General features: G+C 40.3%; 1 protein-coding gene across 1 annotated transcript; it reads right to left on the reverse strand.

Moving 5' to 3' along the window:
* Nucleotides 1-5963: 5963 nt before the first annotated feature.
* LOC145667673 (E3 SUMO-protein ligase ZBED1-like) lies at nucleotides 5964-7847 on the reverse strand. Its single transcript, XM_081735132.1, has one exon. It carries the CDS (start codon nucleotides 7845-7847, stop codon nucleotides 5964-5966), a length of 1884 nt encoding a protein of 627 aa, XP_081591258.1.
* Between the last annotated feature and the right edge of the window lie 3284 nt (nucleotides 7848-11131).

Below are 11131 nucleotides of genomic sequence, written 5' to 3' on the forward strand. Positions count from 1 at the left end.
AAAGGCGAAGGAACTGATCATTTATGCTGAAAGAAGGTCTGAAACCAGCTTGTTCGAGTGGAATGACGTTGTGTAGTGCCAGGTACGGATGAAGACGTTTAACAATGATGCGTTCCAGTATTTTACTAAAGGTTGACGTTAGTTGAATAGGGCGGTACGAGCTAACAGAGGCAACAGGTTTATGTGGTTTGAGGAACATTAGGGTTTTTGAAGTTTTCCAATCAGCAGGTATAAAGCCAGTTCTAAGAATAAAGGTATAGATGAGACAAAGAAGATATAAGACTACGTACGGACTTTCTTTAATGTGTCGATATGTAATAGAGTCCATGCCAGGGGCTGTGTTACGTCTATGAGCTACCACTGAGGTTATTTCAGAAATCGAGATAGGTGCAGTAAGTGGATTGTTTTCGGGTAAAGTGTGATGAACATTAGCCTGCAGATGAGGCGAATCCAGATTGAGGTTGTCGACTGGATGAGATCGATGGGGATATTCAGGTGCGAGAGGTGTAAAGATGTCCTGGAGATACCTGGCGAAAGCATTGGCTTTATCTGTATCAGTATGAAGCGGAGTATTGTTGTCGATGAGAGGATATGTTGTGTGAGTATTGAGACCAGTAAGTTGCCGGAAACGTTTCCAATACTGAGTAGGATGTGAAAGAGAGCCAAGATTATTGCATGTTTTGACCCAGCATCGCAACTTGTAAGCTTTAAGATAGTTGTGAACTGTTCGTTGCAATTGTCTGTGATGCTGAAGACAGTCAAGGTTGCCAGTTGCAGCATAATCTCTATAAAACTGTCGGGATCGTTTTATCAGCGGTAAGTATTGAGGAGGTAATGAGGGTCGAAAATTTGAAACTGTTGATTTGGGGATGTATTTTTCTGTGGCGTTTTGTATAACAGTGACGATAGAGTCCAGAGCATGAGATAGGTCGGATTCAGTGGTCGGTGAAGAAAGATCATTAAGATGATTCTCAAGGTATGATCGGTAGGCATTCCAATCCGCTTTATCATAGCGGTAGGTAATACGGGGCGGCGGCGTTTGAGAAGTGGTATTGCTATGAGTCTGAATAACTAATTTGATTGGAGCATGATCACTACCAATGAGGTCAAGAACATTAACAGAACTACGTTGTGATAGGTTGCTCGAAACAATGACTATATCGGGAGTAGTCTGACTCGTGGGGCGAGTCGGTTTGGGTAGTGGCAAAATCACTCCGGTGGTATGACTGATAATGTAATTGAGGAATCAATCCCGCTGCGTAACTGTCCGGCTATGTAAATTTACGTCTGCCATGATTATGTAAGTACGGAAGTTGTTGGAGATATATTGAAAGAAGCTGAATGGAATATCATGACCCGGACGAACGTAAATGGTTGCCACAGTTACGTACAGTGCTTGATAATATAGAGATGTAATAAGGTATTCAGGAAGATTTGGAAGAACTGGAGAATGGCTTCGAAATGGAATAGAGGGCGAAAACCCAATCGCTACTCCCCCATTGGCTCGTCTAGCTGGCATCGTGCTATCTTGGCGTAACAATTGGAAGCGAGATATGCGGCAGGGCAGTCTATGGGTGAGATGAGTCTCATTAAGGATGAAGGTATTTATGTGTTCTTCTAGTAAAAGCGCTTCAAAAAGCGGCTTATGCTGTGGTAAAGAGCGGATGTTTAGAAATAAGAAAGAGAGCGCCATAATGCAATGTAGAATAATACGGATTATGACTGGATAGCGGTTAGACTTCAGTTTCAAGGACATTTGAATGATAATATACACTATTGCCTGAATATGTTGGACAGATGTTGGCATGGAAAATTGCCTTGGCCGCGGATTGAATTTGTTGAGCGATGTGATCTCGTAGAAAGGGGTGGATGTTTTGTAGCGAGAGAGTTAGAAACGTCAGTAACTGATGAACAGTGACAGGTTGTTGTAAAGCAGGATTGGTTGGGGGTTGGATTTGTTCTGGTATGCGTAATGGTGCCACAGTCTCCGGTTTCGATGGCTCTGGAGCTGGCTTGGAACGACATTTATAACTGTATGTTGGGTGAGAGTGATCTTGACATGTGGAGCAGGTCGGAGGTAGTTTGAGATTTGTACAGCTGCGTGTAGGATGTGGTCCTGAGCAGTAACCACATTTAAACGGGTTTTTGCACTGTGAAGTAGAGTGCTGGCCATAAACCTGACACCGCTCGCAGCGAAGAGGTAAAGGAGCAGAGGTGCGTGATGGTTCAACGCGATGACGCTGTTTGTATATGTATGCGCCACGAGTTAGTAACTCATCGATAGTCTGTTGAGAGTTAGTTAGTACCCGCACCATGTATGTCAAACCATGGCCGTTTTTGATCCTGAGGCATTTAATTACATTATGACCTTCTAGTTTTAGTTCTTCAAAAACTTCCTCGTCAGTGTAACTCGGATCTACCCCTCGTATCACAACAGACAGTGTGGGTGTTTTTCTCGGTGGCGGCGGCTGTTTTGTGCGTTGATCAGTGAGCTTGGTCATAGTTGATTTAGATCCAAAGATCTCAAAACTGAATTTGTTCCTGGTCGTACGCAGAAATTCTGGATCCGGCGTCTTAATAATCATGCCGTTCCGTGTTCTGACAATTTGAGTAATATTAGCCCGAGGCATATACTTGGTAATCTGCACCAAAAGAAGCTTAGGATTCGAAAATTTAGGGTCAAAGTTCTGGAGTAAGAAAGAATAAATTGGTGGTCGATTCGGAGGAGGCAGGTTGGGAAACTGGCGATCATCCTGTATGTCTATAATCATTGATGCTTCAGAGCTTGCATCGCTTAACTTATGCTGGCGTTTAGCAGGCGGTAGCTTGGTGGATGCGATAGGAGAACGTTGACGAGAAGAAGAGCCCTGGCTGGTAGAAATTCGTTCCAGAGAATGGCATCTCCGTCTAATCGGTTTCCCGGAGGAGCAAGAAGGTTCCGGTGCTATAGGCGGTAAGCCAGAATGTTGTCCAATGATAGGTTGGGACGCCATAAGTCACGGTGAATATAATGAATGAAATAGTGTGACTAGTGATGGGTAGTTCCGGAAGGATTCGTTCCGAAAGAACGAATCCTTCAGAGGAATGAAAGGATTGAATCTCTGAAAGGAGTCGGATTCATTTCGGCGGATTCACTCACGGGATGGATTCACTCAGGAAGTTAACGGATTGAATCAGTGGATTCGGTTGGTGGAACCAGATGGCGGAACCAAACAACAGACGAGTGCATTGATATGAATGGAGTCGGATTGATATGGATGGGACAAAAATAGTAGTCAAGAATAGACCGATACTGCACAAGAGAGAAGCAAATAATGCACGTACTGCGCATGTCTGGAAACAAGCAATCTTACGCGCTCTCGTGTCACTTTTCTGCAATATTCTGACAATCGCAACTGCTGTCCCAACTGGTGGAGAGGGGGAGATCGGTTGCTAGTGTTATCACTATTTCTTTCTTTCTTTCTTTTTGTTTTTACGTTTTCACAGGTGTTCAGCGTTACCAGGTCTATAGATTTTTATTGCAAAATGGATAATAAAACTATCTGTTGTAACACACAAACTCTTATTCAATATATTCTGATGTAAAGTCCATATAACACTATACTAATATAAAATTTGCAATTGGTTGTTTGATTAGGTTTTAATGCTTATTTCAACACACACCAAGATAATATGAAATAGGATTTAATGGACAAGATGGGACTTCTATCCAAGTCAAATATCCTCACCGGGATCAAACCCGGGACCACACAAAGAGTAGGTGCACTAACAATTCTCGACCACGAAGAGGAAAAGTACAAGCAAGTCGAAATTTGATACAATGAATTCGTAGTTGGAAAGAGGGACATTAAGTGTTTTTACAACTATACCGAATAAGTTTTCAATTTTATTTCATTATAACTAATTCTTTTCTAGGACTAATTTAGATGTATTGTTCAAAAATCTAAATGAAGCGTACCTGACCCGTGGACTAAACTCAATTCGGCAACTGATCTACGGCTTACAAAGCAGGGATGCTCAATTGCAAGCGTTCACCTCCAGTGCTTGGGGTCCCTGGTTCGATCCCAGCTCGCGCCGTGTGGACTTTGTGGTGGACGAACATCGTGCTCGTGGGTTTTCTCGGGGATCTCCCATTTCCTCCCACTTTCTTCATTCCACCATTTCATTCATTTCTCATAATCACCGTCTCCTTTAGCCTAACCGGCATAATCGTGGGACGTAAAACAAAGATTTCATTTTCATTTTTTTCAATTCCCTAAAAGACTTGGGCACAACCTTCAAATTTACCATTCTACAGTTTGATTGCATAATTTTCAGTGAATAATTATGAACCCCAAATATTTTCATGAATGAAACCTGTGCCCTAAAATCCCTCCGTGGACCTCCCTGGAAAGGGACACATTTTAAAAGAACTTTCCAGCTAGAACCATAGGTGAACGAATAGCTCTCAGTCAAATACAGACTTATTTCATGACGTATAAAACGATGTATCGTCCATTGCAATAGCAGTATAGTTTCATACAAGTGCTTCCATTTTATGTGAGTGTTACACGAAAAGTAATACAGAAACGCAGAGTTGCAGACCAGTGACGACGCCAGAGAGAGGGTGAACATTCCTGAGTGGCAAGACCTACCCCCCAGACATGTATTTATTGTATGTAGGTAAAGTAATACAGAACTAATCTTTTCGGTTTACAAGAAAACAGCTCGTCCCAAATTTTATCCGCCTCTCCGTTTGCTCCCCTCCCCCAAGATGTTAAAGTTGGTGACGTCACTGGTTGCAGCTCGAGAAATCCTCTGCTCACGTGACTCGTGATTTTTCTCGTCTTGTCTCGAAAACAATACAAGAAATATATTTTCAAACTCAAGATGAGACAAGAACAGTGACATATCTCGTCTCTTTTTCGAGGCAAAAGAAGACATTTCTCGAGTTTCGTGCGCAGCACTAGTTCATATAAGTCTTAAATCTCCAACACTGTTTTACTGTACATAATTTATAGCATAAGATACTATAAATTGATAAAATGTTTGTAGAAACATAATGAACATTTATCAAAGTTAAAAGATACCAAGTTTATACACAATGTGCTCCAATTAAGAAGTATAGACTAGGCCCGTATCCACGGGGGGCTAGGGGGGCCGGGCTCCCCTAAACTTTGGCTGGCCCCCCTAAAAGTTCCACGATAGGCTTGCAAATGAACTATAATATGGTGATGAAGTATAATATGATTGAGTCGGGCCCCCCCTAACTTCTACCGGCCCCCCTAAAGTTTTGGGCTGGCTACGGGCCTGGTATAGATCCTACTTTAAATGTTTTTATTTCACATCCTTCGTGGATCTCTCCTAGAGCGGAAGGATTATGACAATTTTTAGATAAAATTAAGAGAATATGAGGGCATTAATTCTATATATTAATTTACAAAACGAGATGAGACAAGTTTTAGAAAATGAGACGGGACGTGAAAGAATATTTCAAGAGTGGAGATGAGACGCAACCTCTACAAAATTTACGAGTCGAGACAACAAAACTCTAATTCTCGTCTCGTCTCATAGGGAACACTATTCATCATTCTTAATATGGCTTGCATGTAACAAGAGATTCAATGAAAGAGATAATCAGAAACTTCTCTAAAAGGCTACAAAATATGAACAAGTACTTACCCTTGGCTTCACTACATCTTTTCTGGCTTTTTCTGTTCCTAAAACTTCAACAAGTAAATGAGACAACAGCCATGTCAACTGTTGGATTTTCTTACTTCATATTCACGAGTATATTTCCAAAACTGTGTTGTATTTTCACTTTTTTTTCGTTTAAAAGTGACGATTGATTTTCTTTCACTAACACTTAAAACATAGTCTTACAACGGAAGCGCAATGTACGTACAACTTCTAGTGTATACTAAACACAAACTTGAATATACATATATCCTATATACAGTAAATGAGGAACAAAGGTTTACAATTTATAAATTCGAATTTAAAAACAGGATCTGCCTGACTTTGCCAGGACTGATGCGACTTCTTCTGTCTGTAACTATCTGCCCTCCCTTAGAGAAAACTCTTTCACAGGGTACTGATGTTGCCATTATACATAGCCTTCTTTTCATAATTTCAAACAGTCTTGGGTAGAGAATTTGCCTTTCTTTCCACCACAATAGCGGGTTTTCTTTTCTGTGGAGTAAGCGTTCTTCTAAATATTTGTCCAGTTCTACTATTCCAGCAGCAGTGGGGTTTTTCGGTTCTATGAGGGATGAGACTTGTTCGTCAAAATCGTCCCATACTGATGATGATTTTGTTCCTTCTAATTCACTGGGATCAGGATCATTTGTTTCTTGTACTTCAGCTGATTGGATGGTAATTGTACTGATTTTTTGTGAAACGTGTTTGCATGTTGTTTTAAACGCTTCAGTGGTTTTAAAGCCTTGCTTCTTAAAACGGGGATCCAGAAGTGTTGCTTCAGTTAACAAAGCAGAATCTTCTACTTTGCCAAATCGTGTTCTTAACTCTGTTGAGAGTGTCTTTAGCATGACTTTTACAATTTCTGGTTGGTCTGCTTCCTCCGCAGCTTTGATGACATGTTTCATTAAAACTCGACTTAGTACTATAAATTTAGATACGGTGACACCTTTTTCGGAACAAACTTCCTCTGTCACTTCGTTGAAGTATTTGAGGATGGAACACACTTTTTCGATGGATAGCCATTCGGTATTCGACAATTCATGAAGATCATGTCTCATTTCCGCTAACGCAGACACAATTGGTACTCGGAGCTTTAGCAACCTGTCAAACATGAAATATGTTGAATTCCATCTAGTTGAAACTTCTTGCTTTAATTTTAAAACTGTATATCCCATCTGCTGCTGGATTGTGTTCAACTTGGCAGTGGCTTGTGGACTCCTCCTGAAATATTCGACTATTGACTTTGCCTTTGCCTTCAGCTCTTCTAAGTCATTGATACCTGCCTTTACTACCAAGTTTAGTGTATGGGCAAAACAGGGAATATGTCGCCAGCCACCGGAACGGATTGCTGCTGTAATGTTGGGTGCATTGTCGCTTACAATTGCTGAAATTTTATTTGTTAGATCCCATTCTTCAAAAACATGTCTCATTTTTGAAGCCAAATTTTCCGCAGTATGCTTGTCACTGAACTCAAAACAATCCAAAAGGTAACTTTTAAGTGTACAATCATTTGAAATGAAATGAACTGTAAGTGCTATGTAACTTTGATTGGCTGAAGAAGTCCAGCAATCTGTGGTTACTGAGACGGCTGCTGCACTGTTGACATCAATTTTCACTCTCTCTACGGTTTGATTGTACAAAACAGGAATTAGAGTGTTTGTTATAGTTTTCCTGGAGGGTAAAGAGTATCCTGGATTCAGCAGATAGACAAATCGTCGAAACTCTTTATCCTCCACGATACTGATGGGTTGGAATTCCTTACATATCATTCTAACTAACTGATCATCAATTTGTTTTGATTTATTGGGGGCAAGTGGCCTATGGATATATTTCGAAATATTGGCCTGAGTGGCAGAGATATGTTTTTGAGGAACAGGATTCAATTTAGACTTGGTCTTAGCACTTTCACTAACAGAGCTTCCACTAGCTTCAGAAGACTCCGGTATTTCAATAGCTTCCTCCTCGCTTTCAAATGGAAAATGTTCGGCACGTTTGATGTTTACAGTAGGGTGTTTTCTTCCCATATGCCTAATTAAATTCGCTGTTGCTCCCCCCTTAAAAGATAAGACAATTGAACAGATGCCACATTTTGCTTTGGCTGGAGCTACTTCTTTAAAACAGTCCCAAATAGCACTACGCTTCCGGTTTTCTCTCTTACCACTATCCATATTTTGGGATATGAAAAACACCACACTATTGTTTCTGATTTCTTTTTTCTTAATATATTGTCACTTATTAAAGCAAAGAATACATATATACACACAACAACAACATCGGCGTTAAAATTCTGTAAACCTACGCAGTAACTACAAGTATTCTAACTTCGCACCGCACTTTTTAACTCTCTGGATAGTTCACTTTCGGGTGGCCTGGAACACTTTAAAACACACACATACACACACACCATGCAACTGAGTTGAAACAGAGCACTCCGGCTATTACAAAGAAACTGGAGGACAAGAGAAAGAAAATAATTTGTTAGCTGAGGTATAGTTCTCAAATTTCTGCTCCTACAACTAGATTTCTGATCCAGGGTTGCCAATAAAAATTGGGTAATTATAGGTGGTAGAAGTTCAATGTCTCTTTCAGCCCTGAAACTAGATATAATGCGTTGACCTACGGTTTCAGTGGAATCCGAACCACATTAGCTCCAACCAGGAATTGAACGGGAGTTTTCCACGCCGGCGTTAACCATACAACCACCTTAGGTAATTACTTGAGAATTAATAGGCATATCCAAGCATGCGCGCCGACTACGTGGGTGCTCCGGGGCTTCGGCACCCACACAAATAATTTTGTGAGTGCGCCGCACCCACGAGATTTTTAGCTTCGCCTCGGGTTTGAACCCGTTTCTCCTGCGTTTAAGTCAGCCGTGATACCGACTGAGCTAGGGCAGCCCCAACTTATCCTTATAGTGCCGGGGCCGGGGAATTTATTTTATCACAGCACACCCCTTTATGCAATGTTCATAAAAGACTTTAACTAAACATAAATCAAATATCGAGACTTCCCTCAGAACATATAGGCTGACAAGTCCCGCCACTGATATGTACCCACATAAATTTTGGAAAATAGGCGCCATTGTATCCAAGAACGACATAGTTAAATTCCATTGGGCAGTTTGAAGCAGTAAAAAAAAAAAATTCTAGTTCTTTTGTTCTCAGTAGTGTTGCCCACAAGACGAGACGAGAAATAAGGTTTTCTAATCTCATCTCGAAAATTTTATAGAAGTCTTTCTCTTCTCATCTCGGTTCTCAAAACTTTTATCGTTTTGTCCTATTCTCCCATCTCGTTTTGCAAATTTATATGCCCAAATTTTTACTATAATCACCTAGAAGTTACCATAATTCTTCTGTGAGAATAGAGGTCCACGAGGGTTTGATATAACAACATCTAAACCATTTTTCTTATTGGAGTATATTGTAAAGTGAATTGAGTATCTCTAAACGCTGATAAACTCTCTTCATTATTTTAGTAGAATCACTATTTATATAGAGTTTCAATGGTATGAACCATGTAACAGTAAAACATGAGATCTAAGAAGACTTGGGTGAACTAATGTTGCCCCTGAGATGCGCGAAACCTCTCGTCTCGTCTCGAATATATAAAGATACTTCTCGTGCCGACTTTTGTTTCTTTTTCGAGACGAGAAAGTGCAACGCTAGTTTTGAATGGCTTAGAACGTAAAAGTCGTGTCCTCTTATACTGTTTGTCCCTCTCAGTTGCATGGTAGACATAGCCTTTTAGAAGTAGTTATCAATTCTGTCTTCATTCTTCACATTTTTTTTTTTTTTAAATAGGCATATTGAAAAAATCGAACAATAATACTTTAATTTTATGTGTAATTATTTAAGACTTAGAAAATATTGAATGTGAAATATATTTTTTTCTTTTTTTTCCCCTTGAAATATATTGTTTTCAGGCCTCTCCTAGAGGATTAAAATAGACACACGAGGAGAGGGAAATCTGCTGGGTTTTATTTATCGTGACTGTTATTTTGGGCATCTTTTCTCACCATTCTTGTCATCATCATCATCATCATAGGTATTCTGCCTTTATTGGCAGGTCACTTGCCGCAGCTGAGAAGCTTCCATGCTCCACGATCCTCCGCTAACCTTTTCGTCTTCGCGTATGACCTTTCTGTTTTAATATCATCCATTAATTGTAGTCTCCTTCGCCCCCTCCCTCTCTTTCCCGCCACCATACCCTCTAGGACGTCCCTCATGATACAATCTCTTCTTAGGCAATGTCCCAACCAGTTTCTCTTCCTCTTCCTAATAATATCTAAAAGTGTTCTTTTCTCACCCACCATTTCTAACACTCTCTCATTCGTTTTCCGCTCGACCCAACTAACTCTTTCCATTCTTCTCCACACCCACATTTCGAAGGCTTCCAGTCGATTTTCGTCACCCTTACGCAATGTCCACGTTTCCGCCCCATACATCACAACACTCCACACGAAGCATTTTATGAGTCTTTTTCTCAACTCTTTGTTCAAGGTCCCACAAAACAGACTTTTCTTTCTTTTAAAGGCTTCTTTCGCCATTCCTATCCTTGCTTTTATTTCACGTTCGCATTTCATGTCATTACTAAGAACACTACCCAGGTATCGAAAACTATTCACTTGTTCTATTTTCTCCCCTCCTATTTTTATATTTGACACAGCCCCTTCGTTCCAATCACCATGGCTTTTGTCTTCCTAACATTTATTTTCATCCCATATTCTTCAAAGCCCCTTCTCATTTTTTCTAACATTTTATTGATTTTCTTTTCAGATTCTGCAACAAGGGCCATATCGTCTGCAAATCTTATGCATCTAATCATTCTACCTCCTACCGAAATGCCATCATCATCATGTAGGCTCTTTTTTACTATCTCTTCTAGATAGACATTAAATAGTGTTGGCGAGAGGCAGCATCCTTGTCGAACTCCCCTTCCAATTGTACTCTCTTCCGTCAGTTCTTCCCCTATCCTAACACTTACTTGTTGGTTCATGTATAAGTTTCTTATGAGTCTTCTATCTTTCCATTCCAACCCTATCTTTGTTAGAACTCCCAACAACAATTCCCAATTCACGCGGTCAAAAGCCTTTTCTAGATCAATAAATACAACATACACCTCTTTCCCTTTTTCTATAAATCTTTCACCGATCACCCTTAATAATCCAATAGCATCTCTTGTGCCCTTGCCTCTTCTGAACCCGAACTGCTCTTCCTCAACATCTTTATTTGTTCTTCCATATAACCTTCTGTTCAGTATTCGGAGCAGAATTTTAGCTGCATGAGATATGAGACTAATAGTTCTATAATCCTCACATCTCTTTGGGTTCGATTTCTTAGCCATCGGTATCATGATCGTTTTCAGAAAGTCTCTTGGCCATTCTCCCGTTTCATATATTTCATTGCATAGTCGCCACAATTCTTTCTTTCCCTTGTCTCCTATATTTTTAATG

The sequence above is a fragment of the Thermobia domestica genome, chromosome 13, assembly GCF_964235325.1.
Source record: "Thermobia domestica chromosome 13, izTheDome1.hap1.1, whole genome shotgun sequence".
In the NCBI taxonomy this organism is placed as follows: Eukaryota; Metazoa; Arthropoda; class Insecta; order Zygentoma; family Lepismatidae; genus Thermobia; species Thermobia domestica.